The 25370-nt window shown below is 36.2% G+C and overlaps 1 protein-coding gene and 4 non-coding genes across 8 annotated transcripts in view; all 5 read right to left on the bottom strand.

Annotated features, from left to right (window-relative positions):
* Window positions 1-640: 640 nt before the first annotated feature.
* Window positions 641-712, bottom strand: trnaq-cug. The gene has a single exon. It is a non-coding gene; the product is annotated as a tRNA-Gln (tRNA).
* A 693-nt stretch (window positions 713-1405) lies between these two features.
* trnaq-cug lies at window positions 1406-1477 on the bottom strand. The gene has a single exon. It is a non-coding gene; the product is annotated as a tRNA-Gln (tRNA).
* A 577-nt stretch (window positions 1478-2054) lies between these two features.
* On the bottom strand, window positions 2055-2126 carry trnaq-cug. Its single transcript has one exon. It is a non-coding gene; the product is annotated as a tRNA-Gln (tRNA).
* Window positions 2127-3089: 963 nt separating this feature from the next.
* Window positions 3090-3161, bottom strand: trnaq-cug. Its single transcript has one exon. It is a non-coding gene; the product is annotated as a tRNA-Gln (tRNA).
* Window positions 3162-11040: 7879 nt separating this feature from the next.
* Window positions 11041-25370, bottom strand: part of npr1b (natriuretic peptide receptor 1b) — a 40730-nt gene continuing 26400 nt past the window's right edge. For all 4 annotated transcript variants that reach the window (XM_046848357.1, XM_046848358.1, XM_046848356.1 and 1 more), the window contains 16 exons: window positions 25177-25312; window positions 24854-24938; window positions 24605-24725; window positions 24429-24503; window positions 24162-24239; window positions 23521-23625; window positions 21700-21771; window positions 21355-21514; window positions 20331-20486; window positions 17626-17794; window positions 15400-15546; window positions 14779-14902; window positions 14471-14539; window positions 14070-14244; window positions 13802-13900; window positions 11041-12032 (listed from right to left, as the gene is read on the bottom strand). In XM_046848357.1, the coding sequence (XP_046704313.1) occupies window positions 11884-12032; window positions 13802-13900; window positions 14070-14244; window positions 14471-14539; window positions 14779-14902; window positions 15400-15546; window positions 17626-17794; window positions 20331-20486; window positions 21355-21514; window positions 21700-21771; window positions 23521-23625; window positions 24162-24239; window positions 24429-24503; window positions 24605-24725; window positions 24854-24938; window positions 25177-25312 (1920 nt within the window). In that variant the 3' untranslated portion in view covers window positions 11041-11883. The remainder of the gene's footprint in view (window positions 12033-13801; window positions 13901-14069; window positions 14245-14470; window positions 14540-14778; window positions 14903-15399; window positions 15547-17625; window positions 17795-20330; window positions 20487-21354; window positions 21515-21699; window positions 21772-23520; window positions 23626-24161; window positions 24240-24428; window positions 24504-24604; window positions 24726-24853; window positions 24939-25176; window positions 25313-25370) is intronic.

The following is a 25370-nucleotide window of genomic DNA, read 5'->3' as shown; positions in this document are numbered from 1 at the left end:
AAGAGTGAGGGTGTGTGTGCTTGTGTTTGAAGTGTACACCCAGTCGGCTAGAACAGAGAACTATATGAGATTGCATATTTCTGTAATGTAGACAGAACAACTAGCTTGAAAAAGAAATCCGCGCTGCGCTAATTGTATAATTGCATTAATAAGGGCCAGCGAAGCTTTCTCTGCTGGCCTAAACACTCTCCTGCTTCCTCTTCTTCTTCTTTTTTCGGTTTCTCCCATTAGGGGTCGCTACAGCAGATCTTCCTTCTCCATACTCCCCCTGTCTTCTACATCTGCCTCTTTCACCTCAACTACTTGCATGTCTTCCCTCACCACATCCATAAACCTGCTCTTTGGCCTTCCTCTTTTCCCCAGTGAAGGCCCAGGTACCAAATGCATGGCCCATCACTGATATATATACATAAGCTTATCTACAGAGCCTTTAAAGTTACGTGGGTTTTAATGAATCACAATTAATCACATAAGGTATTACAGTACTATACATTTTTCAAAAATGTGTCTGAAAGTCTTTTTCAGAATGACTGTGGGATAAGAGTCCTGACCAAACAATATCAAACTCAAGCATACATTTTTCTCTTATGATTTATTCGCGCTAAAACTCCATAAAATCTGCACGCATAAAGATACACGCAGGTCCCACCGAGATTTGAACTCGGATCGCTGGATTCAGAGTCCAGAGTGCTAACCATTACACCATGGAACCACATGGAGGCAGCGCAGCGCCGACAGTCACCCAGTATCTACATCAGAAGCGGAAATGAATCAGTACATTTGAGAAACATTATAAACAAGAGTTATGATAAAAGCAAAAATAATAAAAACCCTCTCTCTTTGTGCCAGCAGACATTTTTAGGATTCTTGTAAATGTTTGAAAGTAATAATGGTGTTTTAAATTAAGTAAATCATCAGGACAGCATACAAAACTTTTGTTATGATTCATCAACGACGGTTGTAATTGTTTGTGTGCATCATGGCGATTTTGGTGTTTGATTAGAGACTTGGCACATCAGAAAAACTTGTTTAATTATTAAATAATATTTTTAGTGGGGTTTATTTCTTTTTCATATATATATATATATATATATATATATATATATATATATATATATATATATATATATATATATATACACACTGAAGGCATCAAAACTATGAATTAACACATAACAAAAAAGTGTGAAACAACTGAAAATATGTCATTTCAAATTTGCCACTATCTCTGGAGTAGATTGTGGCAAATGCGTTTCCGAGATAAACTGGGGGCACGAGATTTGAAGCGCGGTAATGCAGGGGATTACTGTACTATTCATCTTCCAAAACTGTGTCTGAAAGTCTTTTTCAGAAGAGTCCTTCTATGTATTTGACTCTGATAATCCGCACGCATAAAGATACACTCAGGTCCCACCGAGATTTGAACTCGGATCGCTGGATTCAGAGTCCAGAGTGCTAACCATTACACCATGGAACCATGTGGAGGCAGCGCAGCGCCGACAGTCACCCAGTATCTACATCAGAAGCGGGGACTGAATCAGAATCACGTGGAGGCGCAGTTAGTAGTACAGTAGTTGAAAGTAGTGCCGAATGATGGCTAGACTACTAAATGGTGCGACAAGACCATGAAATAGAGCTGTGGATAGAAAGCTTGGTTTCTGGCTTTCCTATGGAGTTTTCTATGGAAAATTATTTAAAACTATTATGGTTTGTGTATATTTGTGTTTGTGTGTGCTTGTGAGAGAAAGAGGGTGACCTTTGCTCACTGAACTTGACGTGTCTGAGAAAATCAGAATATGATTATATCAGCTTTAAGAACTACAAAGAGTCTACATGGAGTAAACAAAAACAAAAAATGTGGCAAATGCGTTTCCGCAATAAACTGGGGGCACGAGATTTGGAGCACAGTAAAGCAGGGGATTACTGTACTATCAATCTTCCAAAACTATCTCTGGAAGTCTTTTTCAGAAGAATCCTGGTCAAACTATACCAAACTCAAGCATACATTTTCTATGTATTGACTCAATATAATCTGCACGCATAAAGATACACTCAGGTTCCACCGAGATTTGAACTCGGATCGCTGGATTCAGAGTCCAGAGTGCTAACCATTACACCATGGAACCACATGGAGGCAGCAGCGCCGACAGTCACACAGTATCTACATCAGAAGCGGGGACTGAATCAGTACACTTGAGAAACATTATAAACAAGAGTTGGAATAAAAGCAAAAATAGAAAAACCCTCTCTCTTTGTGCCAGCAGACATTTTTAGGGTTTACAGTATTTATAAATGTTTCTATTGAACTCTTATTTTCTGCTGCTTTTTGTGTGTTGTTAAACCATACCCAACATAGACCATGGGGACAATATATTATTGTAAATTTTTTTAAAGTAATTATGGTGTTTTAAATTAAGTAAATCATCTGGGTTCTTGCTTTAGTAACATGGTATTCACCTTCCATATGTAAAATGCCTCTCTTTCTAATGCCACACGTTGTTATATTGCGTTTTTGTATAGTATTGATGGTTTTTATAATCGCAACGCGATAGTGGTGGAATTAAGAGGTGGATTAGGTTGGGTAACTTCTCACTGAAGGACCAGGTAAATAAAATGGCCCGCCACTGGGTATGATAAACGCTGTACAGTATTTTATGTATACATACCATACTGTATAAACATTTTACTTAATTTTATAATTGATAATTATATTTTTATTAAGAAATGTCATAATTTATATTTCATAATTGATAATTATATTTTTATTAAGAAATGTCACAATTTAAAACTCCATAAAAACAATTCCCTACAAGTTTTTTAGTCTATCATGCTATCTGCGAGAGAAAATCAGATTAAATCTATTTATCAAATTAGTTATGTGGCAAATGCATTTCCGCGATAAACTGGGGGCACGAGATTTGGAGTGCGGTAAAGCAGTGGATTACTGTACTATCAATCTTCCAAAACTGTGTCTAAAAGTCTTTTTCAGAATGACTGCGGGGTAAGAGTCCTGATCAATCTATACCAAACTCAAGCATACATTTTCTATCAATTTGACTCTGATAATCTGCACGCATAAAGATACACTCAGGTCCCACCGAGATTTGAACTCGGATCGCTGGATTCAGAGTCCAGAGTGCTAACCATTACACCATGGAACCATGTGGAGGCAGCATAGCGCCGACAGTCACACAGTATCTACATCAGAAGCGGGGAATCAATCAGAACCACGTGGAGGCGCAGTTAGTAGTACAGTAGTTGAAAGTAGTGCCAAATGATGGCTGGACTACTAAATGGTGCGACAAGACCATGAAATAGAGCTGTGGATAGAAAGCTTGGTTTCTGGCTTTCCTATGGAGTTTTCTATGGAAAATTATTTAAAACTATTATAGTTTGTGTATATTTGTGTTTGTGTGTGCTTGTGAGAGAGAGGGTGACCTTTGCTCACTGAACTTGACGTGTCTGAGAAAATCAGAATATGATTATATCAGCTTTAAGAACTACAAAGAGTCTACATGGAGTAAACAAAAACAAAGTAAGTGGATTTATGCACCTGCTGCCTTTTGGTGGTGGGATGTACAGACCAAACAATAACAAGCCAGGTAGAATCAGACATTTGAATGCCATCCTGCTGCTCATTTACCAATGAAAAGAGCAGCATGCAAAATGAAGAGAGCCTTCACTACTGAAGAGGTTTTGGATTAAATTATGCAGCCTGACCCCAACAAGCTGCAGAATTCTGATCTCCTTCAGACACCACTGTCTCAAAAGAGTCAGATCCAGATTTTGTAACAGCATCCTAATCCTCAAATTCAACAACAACCCAACCTGCTGGGAGTTAGAGGAAGACTCCTTTTATCAGCAACAGTTGGCTGTTAATTACATTCCCAAATGGGGAGGAATTTGATTATTTTGCGTACAAGGCACCATGAGGCAGCAGTGACAGTGGGACCTAAATGCAAACATGAAATCGTCACTGACTACAACCGCTGCAAGAGAAGTGTCAACAATCTAGACAAGATCATTTTTTTACTGAAGCTTTAGCTTAGTAGTTCAAAAGGGAACACGGAAGTGCTGCAATAAAACAACGATAAATCTGCACTTGTGGTGGATTTACTTGTAAAGATCACCAAGTGATTTGCTGCAAGGAATGCTGGCAAAACTAGACACCGACAAAAGAGAAATACATGTGTCTAAATATAATTTAGTTCTTTATCTATCCTCTCCATCTATCCATTTACAGTTTTGTTCTTTAAATTTTTTATTTTGAAGATTGTTGTTGCATTTTTTTGTTGCAATAAATTATGTTCATAAATCTGATCTGGAGTAGAATTTTTTACAGTAAAAATAATAAAGAATATCAATGAATGATACATCAAGGTCAGTGAGCAAAGGTCACCCTCACTCTCTCATGCGTACTCGCATGTACACACACACACACACACACACACACACACACACACACACACACACACACACACACAAAACTATAATACTCCATAGAAAACTCCATAGGAAAGCCAGAATCTAAGCTTTCTATTCACAGCTCTATTTCATGGTCTCGTGGTGCCATTTGGTAGTCAACAGTTAAACATGCAAATTTAACCTTTTCCCAATTATTGGGCAGTACTAACTTTCATAAATGCCTGCATATAAAATATCATGGTGGCACAATTAAAAATTGTAGTTATAATGAGAGTCAATAGGAAAAAAACCAGACACAAGCAATAAATGAGGATGAGAATAATTCAAGCTGATGAGGCAAAAAACTAACAATGATTCGCCAATGATTTAAAGCAGTTTTGTTTTGATAATAGGTTAATTCTGTCTAGCAGAGTGCATTTACCTGTCAATAGTTACATATACAGTGGTGTGAAAAAGTGTTTGCCCCCTTTTTGATTTCTTATTTTTTTGCATGTTTGTCACACTTTAATGTTTCAGATCATCAAACTAATTTAAATATTAGTCAAAAATAACACAAATGATCATGCAGTTTTTAAATGAAGGTTTTTATTATTCAGAGAAAACAAAGTCTAAACTAAACTACATTTATCACACCTGAGTTGAATTTCTCTAGCCACACCCAGGCCTGATTACTCCCACACCTGTTCACAATCAAGAAATCTCTTAAATAGGACCTGCCTGACAAAGTGAAGTAGACCAAAATATCCTCAAAAGCTAAACACCATGCTGAGATCCAAAGAAATGCAAAAACGAATGAGAAAGTAAGTAATTGAGATCTATCAGTCTGGAAAAGGTTATAAAGCCATTTCTAAAGCTTTGGGACTCCAGTAAACCACAGTGAGAGCCATTATTCACAAATGGCAAAAACATGGAACAGTGGAGAACCTTCCCAGGAGTGGCCAGCTGACCAAAATTACCGAGAGACCACAGCGACAACTTATCCAAGAGCTCACAAAAGACTCCACAACAACATCCAAAGAACTGCAGCCCTCACTCGCCTCAGTTAAGGTCAGTGTTCATGACTTCACCATAGGAAAAAGACTGGGCAAAAATGATCTGCATGGCAGAGTTCCAAGACAAAAACTGCTGCTGAGCAAAAAGAACATAAAGGCTCATCTCAATTTTGCTTCTTGATAATCCCACTTTTGGGAAAATACTGTTTGGACTGACAAGACAAAAGTTAAACCTTTTGGAAGGTGTGTGTCCCATTACGTCAGAAAAAGATCATCATACCAACAGTAAAATTTGGTGGTGGTAGTGTGATGGTCTGGGGCTGTTTTGCTGCTTCAGGACCTGGAAGACTTGCTGTGATAAATGGAACCATGAATTCTGCTGTTTACCAAAAAATCCTGAAGGAGAATGTCCAGCTATCTGCTAAGCTGAAGCAAACTTGGGATCTGCAGCAGGACAATGATCCAAAACACACCAGCAGGTCTACCTCTGAATGGCTGAAGAAAAACAAAATGAAGACTTTGGACTGGCCTAGTCAAAATCCTGACATGAATCCTATTGCGATGCCGAGGCATGACCTTAAAAGGTGGTTCATGCTTGAAAACCCTCCAATGTGGCTAAATTACAACAATTCTGCATAAATGAGTGGACCATAATTCCTCCACAGCACTGTAACAGACTCATTGCAAGTTATCGCAAACACTTGATTGACAGTTATTAGGTTTGGGGCAAACACTTTTTCACACAGGGCCATGTAGTTTTGGATATTGAGGGAGAACAAAATCCAAAACTACATGGCTCTGTGTGAAAAAAGTGTTTAGTGATTTGAAACATTAAAGTGTGACAAACACGCAAAAAAATGCATGGTTAGACCATGATGCACATGATTCCTTTGGAAGCCATGAGGATTAATTATCAATTTGCCACAACTGCTCATGTGTCTTTTACAATAACTATACATTTGGATCATTTACCTACTCTCCTGTCAGGGAATAACAACATTAGTGAGAATAGAGAGGTCTTATGTGACTGAGGAGGATCTTGAAATATATAGTGCAGAGACAGACACGTTGTTGAGTATCATCGATTTACCAAAAGATGCATCTGCATGGTTTTGAGTTATGTTTCTTGTATGATAATATTGTGGAAGGCCTTTTTGCCTCAAGCAGTCCCTTGCACAAGACCAGGGGGTTTAGAGCTAGGCCACTTTGGATTATGTTGAAGAGCTCTATGCTAAGGCTAAACAGGCTTTTAAAGTTTGGGCTTAGTCTGGTAGACATAAATATGGTCCTTTATTTGAATAAAAGAAAAGAGCAAATGCTAACTTTAAATATGCTCTTTGTTATATTAAGAGGAATGAAAACACAATGAGGGCTGACTCACTTGCAAGGAAACTTCAAAATAACAATTCAAATGATTTTTGGAAATAAATAAATAATAATAAAATTAAAAATTTGCCAACAAATAATAATGGGGTATGTGGAGCAGAGAACATTAATCAGCTGTGGAAAAAAAAACATTACTATGAGATCTTTAATTTTGTTAAAAGTAACCCCTTTGTATTAGGTAATATAAAAAATAATGATGTGTTTGTTTTACTACAAGAGATTTGTGATGCAATTATAAGGTTAAAAAACAATTGGTGATTACAGCTTCTAGATGCCTCTGGTATGGAGAAACCAGTCGTCTTCATTGCTCAGGAGTGATTCTGGCCCATTCTTACACACAAATGGTCTTTAAATCTTGAAGGTTCCTTGGGCCTCTTTTATGAACTTTGATCTTTAGTTCTCTCCACAGATTTTCTATGGGATTTAGGTCAGGTGATTGACTGGGCCATTCAAGCAACTTGATTTTCTTTCTTTAAAACCACTTCATTGTTTCCTTGGCCTTGTGTTTGGGATCATTGTCTTGCTGAAATGTCCACCCTCAGTTTTTCTGATTTTCAGCTTTCTGGTAGATGGCAGCAGATTTTTATCCAGAATGTCCTGGTACATTTCTCCATTCATCCTGCCTTCAATAATATGAAGTCTGCCAGTACCCCTTGCTGAAAAGCAGCCACAAAACATGATGCTTCCACCCCCAAACTTAACCTTTGGTATGGTGTTTTTGGGGTGGTGGGCAGTGCCATTTCTTCTCCAAACATAGTGTGTAGAATGACTGCCAAAAAGTTCAAATTTGCTATCATCTGACCATACTATAGTCTCCCAATAATCCACAGGCTTCTCTAAATGCTCTTTCGCAAACTTTAACCGAGCCTCAACATGCTTTTTGTTTAGCAATGGAGTCTTTGAAACAACAGTACCTGCTGATGCAAGGTTTTCATGAAGTTCTGCCCGAGTGGTTCTTGGCTCTCGGCGAACTCTCCTGATTATTCTTTGGACTCCTCGGACAGGGATCTTACTGATGCTCTTTCCATTTCCGGATAATGGCCCCCATAGTGCTCACAGGAACATTCAGCATTCTGAAAATGCACCTGTAACCATTCCCATCAAAATGCTTTTCAACGATAAGATTACGAAGATCTTGAGAGAGTTCTTTAATTTTACCCATCATGAAGTCTTTCCTGTGTGCCACCTGGGTAATGAGAAGCCTTTATAGGCCATTAATTAGGACTAAAGCAGCTAATATCGATTAGTACTGATAGGGGGCAGGGTTTCTCTCTCAATACTGACAGATTTCAGGTGATGATCTGGCTTTCTATGCCATTTTGCACCTTGTTATCTTCATGTGTCCAATACTTATTCCCTGTGTCATTTCACTTTATTTAATATGACTCAACTTGTATACTTAAATGTTCTGATTTCTTTGTATGAATTCAATATTTGGTTTGATGGCTACATCTGGTGAAAATTGTCAATAGCCCTCTTAGAAACCCTTACAGATAAAAATGCTGATGTGTCAAATACTTATTTTCCCTGCTGTAGATATTTATCGGCCTATAGCCTTCGCCAGTATTGTATCCAACGTTTTTGAGAGAATTTTAATAAACAAGTTGGAACAGTTTGTTTTGACTTCTGATAATCAGTTCGGTTTTAAAGCTAAACATAGTACGGATATGTGTATTTTTGTTCTAAAGGAGATTTGTATAACAGGAAAAATTCCACAACTTTTATATTTTATTGATTCATCTAAAGCCTTTGATCGTGTAAATCATGAAAAATTATTCTGTAAGCTATTTTTTTTTGTCCACACAGTGCGGGACTTCAACAGCTATTGAAGGTCTGTTCTCAATATGGCTTAGATTTTGACATTAAATATAATGTAAAAAAAAATAATATTATGATTATCAGGAGTAGGGAGGACAGAGAACTTTGATTTCCTGACTTTTCTGTGTCTTGTATTGTCCTTAAAGTATATGACGAGGTTAAATACTTTGGACATTATATAACTGATGACTTGTCTGATGACCAGGACATCTTCAGACAATGTCATGTGATGAGCAAATATGTTGGTTAGGAAATTTAGTAGGTGTTCATCTGTGAAGACTGTACTGTATAGAGCATACTGTACACCTATACCTATACACCTGTACTCAGTTTAACTTACTGAACAACAATTGTGGCTCTAATTCTGAACACTGGGTGAGGGTTCAGTTGCTTTCTTTAAGATGATTGTGAGGTAAATGTTGTGGTCAACCACATAGAAGTTCAGGCATAAATCTGCCTCATCAGAGTTTGCATTAAATCTCTTTCTGATTTGTTCATGAAGAAACACACAGGTCCCACCGAAATTTTATTTCGGATTGCTGGATTCAGAGCTCAGTGTGCTAACCAGTGTTGGGTAGTAACGCGTTACTTTTACAGTAACTAATACTGTAACGCGTTACTTTTAAAAAATAAAGTAATTTCGTTACCATTACCGTATGGTGCGCTACCCGGTACTTTTTTAAATGAATTAATTTTGGCTGAAGTGTAGACTAAAGCCTAACCTGCTTACAGCAGCGTCGCACTGTAGGATTGGTGGATGAACCACTGTAAACATGAAGGAGATGCACTGTGGGCGTGTCTCCGTTTATCTAGGTCTGTGCGGCAGTAATGGCGAGTCAGGGCGAGAGCAAGATGAGTTTTCTCAAAGTGGAAATATGCTCATTATTTCACTTTAGTTAAGTATAAAGACAAACTTTTAAGGCAAATGTAAGCTGTGTCTTTCTGGTTCGAAGCTCGTATCTACTGTGATAAACAGCAACTCCAATCTGTTGAAGCTCCTCCAGGACCTCCATGCCTGAGGAGCTAGAAACTAGAAGCTAACCCGGTGTTCTGTTCTACATTGTTGATAGTTTTCCTACTTCAGCTGTGAAAGGAACATTTTTAGGAGCTCAACACAACAGCAGAAACCACTTTACTTTTTGATTGTGAATATATTATTCAGCTTGTTTTGTTATTTATTTCAGAAATCCTTGTGATATATTCAGTTTGTGCTGCTCTGACTTTATTAAAATAGTGTTTAAAAATTATTTTTGTGTTTAAGTCAGTTTTGTGTTTGTATAGACCATAACGCATAAACGGGCATTAATGGGAACATTAAAGAAGGTTCTTTAAAAAAGTAACTAAAAAGTTAATTTTAACAGTAACGCATTTCTATGTAACTAGTTACTATTTTTTAGTAACTAGCACAACACTGGGGCTAACCATTAGACCATGGAACCACCTAGATATAAATGCGTAAAAAAGGTTTGAAAACAACAAAAGCAACAACCAAAAACTTAATTTGCAAATGTCTCTTTATATATCTGAACCAGATGTGCTTGTATGGATTATATCTGCTTATATATAGTTGTTTGGAAAATAATTGCGACTGAAACAAGTGCAGGAGAATCGCCACAGGGGGGAAATTGATCTTTTTTAGTTATGTATTAAAATAAAAAAGCCATGCAGACCGCAAAATTAGATAACATGGTAATAAAATTAAATCCCAAATGTTTTTATTCTTTCAAATGAGTCACGGCCCGGTACCGATCCACGGCCCCTTCTTTAGACTCAATCTAGTTTAAACTCATAATCAAGCCCTCTTACATCCAACAGATGGAGTTGTATTACATAAATACTTCATCACACATTAAAGACAATTTTAGCTTCTTACTGATTTGTGGAAATGTGTAATTGAAAAAACACAGACATCAAATCAAGTGCACTAGGATGGAGTTAGCAACAACATAAATAGTGTGCTATTATTGCAATGTTATCCAGCACAGAGTATAATACATAATATGTAGTTATGACTTTGCACTTGGTGTTACAGAGATGTGTAAAGTTTCATTATAAAACCATAAATAATAATTACTACCTAAAAACACAGGATATCACTGCAGATTACTGACTGAATAAAAATTTAAAGCTCCAGCAACTTCCCCATGAATTTAGGCCATCCTAATATTCTAAAAAATTTGTAAATGTTGTAAATACAGTGAAAATGTCTGCTTTTTGAGCAAAGTTTTACTATTTCTAAAGAGGGAGGTTTTGCAAATAACAACAACAACAACAACAACAATAATAATAATAATAATAATAATAATCAAGTGATAATCTGGGATTATAACCAGGGTCTGTAGAGTTCCATCTAAAACAGTACCACATTTGTGATTTATTTTTTATTATCTAGAAGAGATTCCACTTTGAAACATCAATATCAAAAACATATATTGTTCAGCATTTATTATTTTTTTTAGAAAACAAATGACATTTGTTAAAACATTGCAATAGTGTATCATGCATTTCAGTTGTAAATATAATCTAAATATAGTTTAACTGTTATCCCACAGAATTTTTACAGCTGTGATAACCAGTGTGTATTTTAAAAGAAACTGAAAGACAAATGTATTTTCTGCTCACTGTGCGATACACTGTGTGAGCATTTTCAAATGATTCTCTTACACTTAACAAAAATAAAATCAGCTGCACTGTTTACAATTTCACGTTGACTGCCTTTTCTCTTCTGCGCATGAAGCTGGTATATTTTACTGTATACAATGCTGACAAAAAAACTGAGATATGGAGAATTAATTCAGATCTGTCAAAATGGCTGAACAAGAGCAAGAAAAATAACCACTGCATGTTCTATAAGAAAATACAGATATCAAACATTTGAAATCAATTGATCATTAATTTTGTAGTACAAAATTTTATTTAATCCCAATAAAAGTGAAAAGACTTCGTATCCTGTTATGGTAATATCAATCAACAGACTCATAACATTGAGATACATATACTGTACATTACCAGATAGGTTTATTGGGATTTACATGAGCACGCAAGATTTTAATGGTTTTACAAGTTTAATTTATAAAAGCAAAATACTAACGAGGGTGGTCACAGTGTACAAAATATCTGTTTTTCCATTGGTAGAAAAGAGTTCAATTCCAACAATGCTGTATACTGGAATACATGTGATGGATTGTGCAAAAGGAGAGTGGGAATCTGGGCTAGGGGATTTAGGTGCACTGTCTGGGTCTTGTTCAGCACCAGACTCCATTCACTCACTGCTCTTTGTCTCTCCCAGCAGCCAGTAGGTCCTCATCTTCCCCTTGCCCTTCATTTCCACATCTCCTCTTAGCTCCAGCTGGAAGCAGTTAAATTCCTGGAGCACATCATGTGTGGCTGATGACACATGGATCCTCAAGGCTGCACAAATATACCATTTTATATGTATATATATATATGTATATGTATATGTATATATATGTATATGTATATGTATATATATGTATATATGTATATGTATATGTATATGTATATATATATGTATATGTATATGTATATGTATATGTATATATATATATATATATATATATATATATATATATATATATATATATATATATATATATATATATATATATATATGTATGTATATGTATATATATATATGTATATGTATAACAAGACATTGATGCCTGTTAATGATTATATCTTTAAATATATGTCCTAAACTTATATGCAGGGTTGGGTAAAAATACATTTTTAATCACAAGTAAATTAATAATATATTATGTGTCAGGCAGTCATTCATGCAGTGGTATGCAAAATCATTATCCTACTAAACATCTACTTCAATTAGAATACATTATTTGGCAATTAAATATTAATTTATCAATCATTGGACAACTATTTTAAAGCTGGCAGCCTGCACGTTTCTAACCTTGACCACTTTCTTTTATATGAATCAATTTTCTGTTCTGATCTCCACGAGTTTGGCCAAAGTACTGAGTAGGCACCAATCAGAGGCCCCATTTTTTATGATGTCATCATGTAGACTTCTTACAAAGTATTTTACAATATTTAAAAACTACAAAAATACAAATCACTACATATAAAGCTATTTTCATCAACTCTACTAAATACAAATGACAAAATCCTATTTTATATTTGAAATATGTATTTAAAATCAATGCATGTTTTGGGTCAGAATGAAATTCAAATGCTATTGCAGACTCATATATGACATACTTATATGACAGACATGCTTTAAGCAATTATGCAAAAACTGGCTTTAAAATGATAAGGGAAATGATATTCACTTATTATGCCATTTCCCCTATTTAATAAACTATACAAAATCACATTAATAAAAGCATGATTATAAAAGAAAAATAATTGTCCATAAAAATAAAAATAAATCAAGAGTTGATTATCCTAAAGGTATCCATGGATTAAAGCCAAGGGACTAAAAAGGGCTATGCACTCGGTTCGGGGTGGGGTTGCATACTTAATCACAAAGCTCATTCTTGGGCATGTGTGAGCTCACATATGTAAAAGCAAGAAAAAAGATAAAGCTTTTTGCTGAGTTTGTAATGCTGCCCTCTGACATAGCATGAGAAGTAGTTTGAAAGGATGTGGATAGCTGGCTTTGCACGTCTTTAGAGGAAGTAACCCTAGCCTTCAAACCCAACCTAGTCAGTAGCTATTGTTAGATAATAGAGAGCTGACTAGTGCATGGAAGTTCTCACATGACCCAATTGTGGAGAAACATTACTCTTTGATATCACAGGCTACCAACCGTCATTTAGCCAATCAAAGAGAGGCTTATATATTGAAATAAAACTATTTATAAGGTGTCAATGTCTCAAATAAGCATGCAAATAAAATGCATAAAAACAAAATCAATTGAAAATATTTAGTACATGGTTAAGATTGTTTGGTACACCATGTAACATCATGAATCATGGCTCTGAATTATATGAGGTAGGCCGATATGCCAAGAAATGAATCGTCCTCAAACATTAATATGCAGGAGTGTTAATAACCAGTTTCTCTGTCAGCATTCGACACAAGGAGATTAGTTCATGTAAAAAGTACTCTCCTTAATACTTTTAGAAATACTCTTCTATTTAAACAAAATCTACGTACATTTTAAGTGGAAATTTGGAAGCTCACAGTATTACATAACTTACGCTCGCCGGTGGACTCCATACGTGATGATGTGTTTACTGTGTCTCCAAATAAACAGTACCGGGGCATCTTTAGTCCTACTACACCAGCACATACAGGGCCTGAAAACACACACACACACACACACACACACACACACACACACACACAAACACACAAACACACACAAACACACACACAAAGATATTTTAAATAGTAAAAGGAAGTTTGTTGGCCGTTTTCTTGACAGTTAAGTACTTAAAAAAGCTTTTGGTTTTGTCTTTTGCTCACCGCTGTGGATGCCGATGCGCAGTTTAAGCTGCTGATCTGGTCGATAACTAATCTTAAATGTTTTGACAGCCTCGAGCAGAGCAAGGGACATGCGTGCAATCTCACATGCATGCATCTTTCCATTACGGACTGGCAGACCAGAGACAACCATGTAGGCATCACCAATTGTCTCCACCTTCAGGACAACCCACATATGCATGGAGTCAAGAAATTAGACAGCAGTACAATGAATTTTTCATTATCATCATTATATAACACACTAATATATAAAGACGTAGAGATCATGAATACAATGCTGCAGTTTGCCTATATTTTAATGTAGTTGTTTGCAGAAGAATAAGTTAGTAATTTGCTTGATTGAATGCTTGATTGAAGAAAGGAGAGTGGTGCATAAGAAATACCTTGTAAACATCAAAGTTGTCAATAATAGCATCAAAACAAGTGTAGAGATCATTTAAAAGAGTCACCACCTAAATATGAGAAAGAAACAGCAAATCATTATATTAATGATTTTTTTACATCTTTTTAAAGCGGTTGATAAAATACAAGCTGCATAGCGTATTTTATACATTATTCCTAATTATATAGACATATACCATGTGGATCGAAAAAACTAACAATATTCTACATAAGAAAAGAAAAATATTAACAGTACAATGGTGCCAAGGAAGGCAATAATAATATAGTAGATTTAGTTTAAGTTGTATACCTGCAGTGGTGTGCTTTCCGCAGACAGGGCAGTAAAACCTACAACGTCACTGAAGTAGATGGTGACTGAGTCGAAAGCCTCAGCCTGCACTGTCTCCCCTCTCTTCAGCTGCTCTGCCACTGAGCTGCATAGAAAAAAATAGCTACGATTTAATACACAAGAATAATTGAACACAAATATTAGTACCACAGCATGTAATTCAACATCACACCCACTCACATCCTCTTATTGTGTGCAAGGTGTAAATTGGGATTGGGGCCAATGGTTCTTTGTATAGATGCCAACCATGTGGAAAATTATGGTTTATGTTATTTTAAGGAGTTTTCAAAACTAATTTGGAAATGCAAAAAAAAAAAAAAAATTCATTTGACATCCATTTTTGGCCTAATGGTTTGATTTACTGAGTAGCCAGACCTTGGGGCAGGAGTTTACTAGTTGAATTTAATATATATATATATATATATATATATATATATATATATATATATATTTGTTGTTAGGTAGAGCAATATTATTATGTTATATATGTCTAATCAATAATAGTAATAATCCGATAACTCAGGTTGTGTAGTTTCCTGCTGTGGTTAAGCATCTATAGTGATATCTATGGTAATGACTAACTGGGGCAGTATCTGGTAGAGTAGTGCTTCTGCCTTCCGCTTCTCTTCCAGGTACGCCTGAGTCCTCTCTTCCACCAGCTCTTCAAGATTATTAGCATACTGCTCCATCCGAGAGAGCAGGTTATCCAGGATATCCCTGCTGTGCTCCCTGAGACAAAAAAGAAAACAAGAGGGAAGAAGGTGAACACCAGAGTAATGTTATGTGTGTTGGCAAAGATGATAAATTTTGAGTTAAAAACACTTTTTAAGATGTGTTATGATGACATGAAAAGCACAATATCTGACATGCACCTGGAATTCAATTCAACTCAATACAATTAATTTTTATTTGTATAGCGCTTTTAACAATGGCAACAAGTGAACCATACACAGTGGTGGACAGTAATTAAGTCAATGTAATTAGTTACTGTATTTAAGTAGTTTTTTCACATATCTGTACTTTCTTCTTCTTCTTTCGGCTGCTCCCATTAGGGGACGCCACAGCGGATCACCCATCTCCATACCCCCCTGTCCTCTACATCTGCCTCTTTCAACCCAACTACCTGCATGTCTTCCCTCACCACATCCATAAATCTCCTCCTTGGCCTTCCTCTTTTCCTCCTTCATGGTGGCTCCATCCTCAGCATTCTCCTACCGATATACCCTATGTCCCTCCTCTGCACATGTCCAAACCATTTCAATCTTGCCTCCTTCATCTTGTCTCCAAAACGTCCTACATGCGCTGTCCCTCTAATAAACTTGTTTCTAATCCTGTCCATCCTCGTCACTCCCAACGAAAACCTCAACATCTTCAGCTCTGCTACCTCCAGCTCCACCTCCTGTCTTTTACTCAGTTCAGCATCAGTTAAACAGCAAGCAAAACATTGTGGCAGTTATAAATGATCGAAGAAACTCCTGACTCTAACTTGCCAAAGCACCTGTGGCCTTATTTATGCAGTTTAGTCTTTTATGTAGTTTTGGGCTCATAATAATTTTACATGAATCAGTGTTTGACTCATTAATATGATTCTATTAATAGATTGATGTGCTACGATTAAAATAAGAGTATTTTCACATAAACTGAGTTGATTAAGCAAAGAGTACTTTGGATACTTAGGTACATCTAAAGGCTAATACTTTTTTTACTTTTACTCAAGTGAAAGTTTAAATGGAGCACTTTCACTTTTATTGAAGTAATATTTTACCTATATCTCTACTTTAACTCAAGTACATAGTTTGTGTACAGTGAGGGAAAAAATATTTGATCCCCTGCTGATTTTGTACGTTTGCCCACTGAAATTTTTTTAGCATTTTATAATTCTAATGGTAGGTTTATTTGAACAGTGAGAGACAGAATAACAACAAAAAATCCAGAAAAACGCATTTAAAAAAGTTAGAAATTGATTTGCATTTTAATGGGTGAAATAAGTACTTGGGGTCGCAGGCAGCATTTCTCCAAGTTGAGTTGACGCCAAAGAGTTCGATCTGACCACAACACTTTCACCCAGTTCTCCTCTGAATCTTTCAGATGCTCATTGGCAAACTCAGTCCTGTGCATGTGCTTTCTTGAGCAGGGGGACCTTGTGTATGCGCTGCAGGATTTTAGTCCATGGCATAGTGTGTTTCCAATTGTTTTCTTGGTAACTATGGTCCCAGCTGCCTTGAGATCATTGACAAGATCCTCTCACGTAGTTCTGGGCTGATTCCTTACCGTTCTCATGATTATTGAAAATCCACAAGTTGAGATCTTGCATGGATTCCCAGACTGAGGGAGACTGACAGTTAGTTTGTGTTTCTTTCATTTGCAAGTAATCGCACCAACTGTTGTCACTTTCTCACCAAGCTGATTGGTGATGGTCTTGTAGCTCATTTCAGCCTTGTTTAGGTCCACAGTCTTGTCCCTGACATCATTGGACAGCTCTTTGTTCTTGGCCATGGTGGAGAGTTTGGAATCTGATTGATTGATTGCTTTTGTGGACAGGTGTCTTTTACACAGGTAACGAGCTGAGATTAGGAGCACATTCCCATTACGAGTTTTCAAATAAACCTACCATGAAAATTATTGACTGATCATTTCTTTTGTCAGTGAGCAAACATATAAAATCAGCAGGGAAACAAATACTTTTTTTTCTTTTACTGTACTTCGTCCACCGCAGACCATACAATAGTATTACTGGAAGATGCAGAGATAATCTGGAGATCATGTAAATTAAGAAATATTGTTTCTGTGTAAAAATGAGGCAAATACCTGTTCTGTTTGCGCAGAAGTACTTTAATGTGGCTGAACTCTGGTCTTTCTGCAGGCTCTTCTGCCCAGCAGCGCTGCATCAGGAGTCCCAACTCCTCACTATGGGCCTGGGTGTTAATAGCTGGCCGCAGGTATGGACATTCACCCAGAGCAACACGATCTACTATCTCTATACATGTGTGACAGAGAGAGAGAGAGAGAGAGAGAGAGAGAGAGAGAGAGAGAGAGAGAGAGATGGTGGTGGTGGGGGGGTGAATCCAAGAAAACTTATTTCTATTTTCATGAAATATTATCATGTAATGACAAGTTAAAGAACGTCTAAAGACTTTCTTTCACAGCCAAGAATCAGATGAAAAGTTTGAATTCAATAGAATATCTGAAAAGGTGTAGAGTAACAGTCTTTTTTTAAACAAACATGGTAATTTGCCCACATTTTATTTTAAACCAGGATTTGACATTCTCATCTGTTTCCTTATTAACAGGCTAATATAATTTGTTATTCAATCTTCTGCCCTCTAAACCTGTGCAAACTATTTTCGATAGCATTTACAGCCTGCCATTGAGTCATGATGAAAAAATGCCTAAATGATGTCATAATACATTTAGCCCAAATTCTTGTAAATGATTTTCATGTGAAAGTTTCATCTGTATCCAGTCAGACGGCAGTGAGATCTTCGCCTCACCAATCTTTTTTTCTTCACATATTTAGATTATCACTCTCCTTATTTGTCACATTCTGCATCTCCAACCTTAATTCCATTATGATAAGAGCCATATGCTGTTGCTGTCAGCTTCATGAATGAAATGGGTATGACAAAATCAGGTGTGAATAATGAGGAGCACTTGAGTGAACAATTGCCTCAATCCCCCTTCTTATCTTTGCTCATTTGCTCGATCAGTAATAGCACCTTACATAAGATTTAATGTCTGTGTAATAAATGTGTAAATTTGCATATCTGAGTGTCAGAGTGAGTGTGTTTGATGTGTGTGTGTTTGATGTGTGTGTGTGTTACAATGGTAAATTACAAGCCTCACTGCCTGATACCATCAGTGAAGTGTCAATGTCAGGTAGGGCACATAGCTGAAAGCCTGATTTAGCACAGGCAGCTGAACCTAATACTCTGTTTTCTTGCAGTAACAAGGAACTTGACCTTTGCGCTTCACCGTGACATTTTTAGAATCAAAGACATTTTCATGAATGGCTTTAACATGTAATGTTATCTCCAAGATGACCTTAATCCCTGAATCTCCCACTGAGCATAATATTAAACAGTAAAAACACCAATTAATCCATATGAAAAACATCAATATAATACTGATTTGCCAGTTTATGGAATATGCTACATTTTCAGCAGACTTTGCATAACAACTTGGCATAATAACTACATACAGTACAGCTTGTGATTTCCTCCTAAAAACATTTCAGTACGTAAAATGGCTACTTAGAATTGCCCCTAAATATTATGTAGTGTGTGCTTTTCAATGTCCTTCATTTGTCCAAAATCCTATGCAAAGACCATTCCTGCCTTGTTCACAGACTTCTCGGGTTCTGGGTCCATCACAACACTGAAAACCTTGATGGAAAGGTAAACAAATAGAAGGATATCTTGTGCCCTAACTGATGTTTAATCAACAGCACACAAAGGATGTTGCAATTTCTGCATCACTTTGGTTTATATTGTACATATTAAACCTTTTTTTAAAAGACAAAAAGATAATAGCCTGAAACTGAACTTTTTATACTCTGGAAATCTAAAACCGAGCAGCTTCCATTACAAAAAATGTCCCTACTGGTCCAGTACAAACTGATGTGTTATAGTTCCACACCTTAATTTGATCTATTGATTTAGTTATGTACTGTAATTATAGCCACAGTACTGTAACTAAATTATGAAATAAGAATTTGTTAATTAAGTTTTACATAATATGTACAATAATGCAGCAAAGGAGTAAACTCACATCCTCCCTATTTAGATGACTAAGAGGATGTTTCAATGTAGATACATAACCATTAGATGGTAGTAGGGTTGTGGTGAAGGAGTAAATTGAGGCTAATTGCTTTGTGTGTGTGTGTGTGTGTGTGTGTGTGTGTGTGTGTGTGTGTGTGTGTGTGTGTGTGTGTGTTTTGAGTGAGTGAATCATGACCTCCTCTTATGGACAGGAAGAAGAAAAAGCTTTTCCCCATTAATGCTCATTCAAAGCATCTTTAAGTGTAATTGGCAGAAGAAACAGAGACATACAGACTGAGAGACAGAAGATCGAAGAGACTGGAATAAAGCCTATAATCTGAGTTGAAGATGGAGTCAACTGTCACAAAGGTGCCATGTAACAAGTTCATAGATCAGCACTATTTCAGTCGCTTTTAAAATCTACCCAGCTCAACATTGAACCCACTCCAATTACAATGAAATGTGATCCCTGGAAAGACAAGCATGTCACTCAGTAGGTCCATAATCACTAGTCTCTTGATATCTGATCTACTTTTTAGAAAATGTTCAACCTAAAAGAGCATTAGCATCACCATTAGATATTGCTAACAACAAAACAAATCCAGGTAGAATACTTAATAGGTATCTGTTAACACAAGTCTTAAAGAGTAGATTCCTATCTAGCTCAAACTAGAGGTCTTCTCATCTTGTCTTAGTGGCTGTAGATTTAAAAGCACATGTTTAAAGTTAAGGGTCTTCATAGCTGCTCTGACTGACCTTTAGGACTGAGTGTCTCTTCCTCTAAGTAGAAAGCACCCTTGCGGTGTGCCACCTCCTGCAGAATGATGCCAAAGCTGTAGACATCTCCTTTCTGTGTGCCGGCTGCAGGAGGGCTGCTCATCCTTAACAATTCTGGAGCTGTCCACAACCTCCCTACACCAAAAAGGGGAACAAACAGATCACACAGTGGCTGCTATAATCTACTGCTCTAAGTATGATATGACAACATATCTGGTAATTCTTAAATAAGTTTTATACAGTGCAGCTCTGATTTTCCTGCTATAGTAAATACGGTGATATAATGCTTGTGCATGATTATTTCTATAACAAGAATTAATTGAACGGAGTGTTATATAGCAAATGCTTCCTGTTATCTATGACTAACAATATATTTTAAAAATTTTTATTTAACATAGAGTAAAATATTATCGCTGTATAAAATAATCATTATTTATTACTCAATTACTCTTTAGATTGCATCAAACTACACCAACAAAAATTGCTTTTGTGTCCTTTTTTCCCTCCCTTCTCATTTAACTAATAATGAAAAATTTATAATGACTTTTTCAATCAGTATAAACGAATGGTACATGTTCAAAAGTCTATTGTAAGATAAGACCCCGGATGGACCTTGTACAGTACAGTAAATTACTGTGCACTACTGTCACAATAAAATGATAACATTTAAACCTAGTAAGCTAGGTAAAAAAATACTTACGCAAAACTTAATTTTCCTCAAGTCCTAAGAGTTTAAGACTTTGAATGAGCCATTAAACACTAATGTGAAGTGTGACATTACAAATAATTTAAGTCAAAGATGTTTAAATGTTATCTTGCTAATGACTCATTACAATTTCTTTTCTGAGCAACAGATTAAAGTGTAAAAAGGAATATTAAATATACATTATTTAGCTCTTTAGCAAAAGTTAAATTATATTCTGTTGTTCAGTGTTCATTTTACATGACATAGAATGCTCCAAAAAGAATTGCTGACATCATGTATAAACACTCGCAGACATACGTGCATAGTAGGAATGAGCGTCTTCGATGTTGGAGTCAGTCTTGAAGCTTGATAGCCCATAGTCTGTGATTTTCAGCACAAAGCGGTTATCCACTACACAGTTTGAGGACTTCAAATTACCATGGGACACAATCACGCTGTTATGAAGAAAGGCCATTCCCTATAAAGAGAAAAAAAATAGAAACACTTTCTTTTCAAAAACCTACTAAGCATGACAGAAGAAAATTAATTCGACATTAGGTTACCCGTACATCTAAACTACTTGCTGCCATTAGTGAATCATATGTGTTAATCTTAAACAAAAAGAGAAAGGAAAAATGGAACAACAACAAAAACATTTTTCACCTTGACAATGTCATTGATCATAGAATATTTAAACATCCAGTCGAGTGTGATGCTCTCATTCTCCAGAATGTCCTAAACACAAACACACAGATGTTAGGGATGACCATTCATTGTTATTTCGCCTTTTCATTTAATTAAAGTTCTAGAATTTTTCACAAGAGATTTAATGGTATCTGTAATGTCTAATAGAGGTCATTCAGTGCAGCAGATAGTCATCTAAAGATGCATATCTGTGCTGTATTTATCTGGACAAAGAGATCAGTTTAGAAATCTTCAGGAAGAACAGTACAGAACATCCTGTCCTTATAGTCCATCCTTTCCTTTGGTAAGCAATTCAATATAGATGCTATAAATTACTGAACACCACAGAAGACTATGGAATAATCCTCTTTTAAAGGTTTTATTTTATGCTTTGCAATCACTCTCATTTCCAGATTGCTGTTTATAAAAGAAAATATATACAGTATATTTATATACAGACACATATACAGTATAGTTGACTATGAATCAATAAATAGATGTAGCTATACATAAAATGTTGTATGTGATGTGTATTTAGATATTAATGATCCTAATCCTTTGCAAATTTTAATTTCATAGAAATAAGTTAAATAGCTTACTAAATATTCAGAATAATCAGGTTACTGTTACAGGCTTCATATAAACTAGAAAATCCTAGCTATAACCTCCTCAGTGCTCAGATCAAATAAGGTCATTTTATTACTACAAACTATATAACTTCTGAATTATACAATTACAAGATATATTGTAATGTTAAATAAATTAAGTCAACTGTGTACTTCAGTGTCTTTCTTTATATATTTTCTCTGCACTCTGCTCTGGCTAATGTGAAGGATGAGAATGGGAGTGGGGTGGATAAAAATAGGAAACAAACACCACTAGTGATTAAAATGTTACCATGACGACTCTGCAGAAAATCGGACATGGGGTGGGGGTAATTTTCTATTGATTATAATAGTTTTCAGATATCACCCATCCCCAGTTCGAACAAAGTAGCACCTTTAATATGGAATACAGAATCATATTAATTCATGAATTTATCAGTATAATTAGTGACCATTTTTATTATTTGCCCTGCACGTTTCCTTCAATCTCCCTAAAACATTAGGTAGACTGACTACTCTAAATTTGGCCTTATAGATTGGAATGAGTTTGTAAACCTGTGTGTGTACATGGTAACTGGCTGGCTTGTTCTGCATTCATTCCTGCCTTGTGGCCAATGTTCATGGATTAAAGAGCTGGTTGACTAATTGCATTTGTTGCATAAATAATGCATGTGATCATTTCTAGTGTGCTTTTGTGAAGATTATTTATATGTAAGCACTCTGGGAGTTTTCTTGTGAATATTTATATTCGCTAACTCCTCATCTCTAGACTGACACTAAATTTGGCACCTTTTTTATTAGTTAAGTCAAACAGGCACGGATTGCACAAAAAAACCCAAACTCTTATACCAGGTTCCTCTTACTTCTGTTCGTGAGGAGTCATTGTAAAAAATAATACCATTACTGTATGTAATGATTATTGCTCATGCAGACATTTCTCCATTAACTGCAGACAACATCGCAACCATTAAACTGACAAACAGCATTATGAGGCTTGTGGCGAAAGATGGATCACTCAGACCTGTACATTTGTTTTTATGTCCTGTGTTGTGAAGAGGGAAGGCTGGATCTAAGGGAGTTTTTCCTTGCCACAGTCGCCATGGCTTGCTCATCAGGGATAAAAGCAAAGCTGCTGTAAGACAATGTCTGCTGTGAAAAGTGCTATAGAAATAAACTTGACTTGACTTGATTGTACCTGCAGACTGCCGCGTAGGCAGTATTCAGTGACGATGCAGATGTTGGGAGGGTCAATGCATGCCCCAATAAAGCGAGTTACATGATCGTTCTGCACATCACGTATCTGAAGAACAAAGAAAGTAAATGTAACAAGCTTTGAGTAAAAGGTATAGTAGTAATAATAATAATAATAATAACAATAATAATAATAATAATAACAATAATAATAATAATAACAACAATAATATTCCCTTTTGTGTAAGTGTAAGAATTGAAAGCCAACGGGTAGTCCCACCAAATAATAATGTGATTTAAATTTTTCTTAGTTTTGTAAATTTTGCTGTTAGAAAATCGATAAAAATGACCAATTGAAATATATATTTTTTAAAGCATTTTTACATTACAGCATAAATTCACACCTGCCCAAAACAGTTCCCTATGCATGGAGAATATAGGGACAACATTTATTACCCTCTTAGTAAGTAAATTTCCAGCTAACACTCTAAGGTTCATTTTAACCCTCAGAAACCTCAAGATTTTTTTTAAACCTGAGATTTCTCTTTATGGATAGACAGCCCATTTATAAAGCAGGACATATCTACAGAAACAATTGAAAAACATTTTCTCTCCCCATAAGCAAAATGTCACATTTTGACTCACATGCTTTAGTTCAAACAGCACTTTTCTGGTCAGTTCGATGCGTTTCTTGTTGACAAACTTAATAGCCACAATGTTTCCCTGGAGATGTAATAAACATGTTAAAGATGAGCAGTGGAGTGTATCAAAACTTGAATGTATCAAAGGTTAACCCCAGAAGAATAGTGGAACAATAATTAATTAGAGCTTGTGAGTCGAGAGTGTGTGTGTGTGTGTGTGTGTGTGTGTGTGTGTGTGTGTGTGTGTGTGTGTGTGTGTGTGTGTGTATACCTTAAAGTAGGCAGTTTTAGCAAACATATGAAAGTTGTCGTCTGCAGTTGGAAGAGAGCCGTAGTTTGATCCTCGCTTTGGGGAGAGACAGAGAGATGGAAAACGAGAGAGAGAGAATGATGAGCCTTAGTGACAATCTTACAAACTTTTAAAAAAAGTACCACCTAATCACTCACCAGAGAAAGAGTCAGTTTGCTGCCTGCACTGCGCAACACCTTCTCCAGATTGCTCATGTGCAAATCCTCCCAGAAGATCCGCCAAAGCTGAGCGGCCAGCTCCTTCTCCAGCTTCAGCTTTCTGAATGGGAAATAGAGAAAAAGTGAAAAAGAAAAATACATAAATGGATATGCTTAAAAAAACTGACAAGATCTTATGCAGAGTTTATGGTGTAATGCCAATATCACTTATCTCCACATTGCACTCACCTGTATATGAAGATGGTGACAGTAAAGATGATGACAAGTATGAAGAACACGACAATTGACACCATCTGGTGCATTGTGATGGTCCCTAAAATAAAATTCACACGTGTGAGAAAAATGAATTGAATTCATAATGAATGAAAAAGAACACTAAAATAATGGAGAGGTAAAATTTGCTTATTGCAGCTAAGAATACATATAAACATGCTATGAAGAAGCATACTAAGGAGGAAAGACATTGACTGAATGCTAACAATTTAGTGATAAGACTGTCACCATCAGTACAGGCAGCATATAAGTGTGGAAAAGTAAAGTGCATTACTCACGTGCTATACACGCAGGGTTATCATTCTTGAAACCGCAGACAGGCATGTCAAGAGGAACATTGCCTCCTGGCCAGTGAAAGGCCATGCCAGGCAATGTCTCCATCTGTTTCTTTGTACCATTATACACAGCTACAATCTGGACAAGAGACAGCAGTCATTAACTGACAGAAGGAGAGTTGGTGCCACAACACCAG

Source organism: Silurus meridionalis, chromosome 4 (genome assembly GCF_014805685.1).
Source record: "Silurus meridionalis isolate SWU-2019-XX chromosome 4, ASM1480568v1, whole genome shotgun sequence".
In the NCBI taxonomy this organism is placed as follows: Eukaryota; Metazoa; Chordata; class Actinopteri; order Siluriformes; family Siluridae; genus Silurus; species Silurus meridionalis.
Note: the sequence above shows the minus strand (reverse complement) of the source record. Positions and strands in the feature narration are given on the sequence as shown.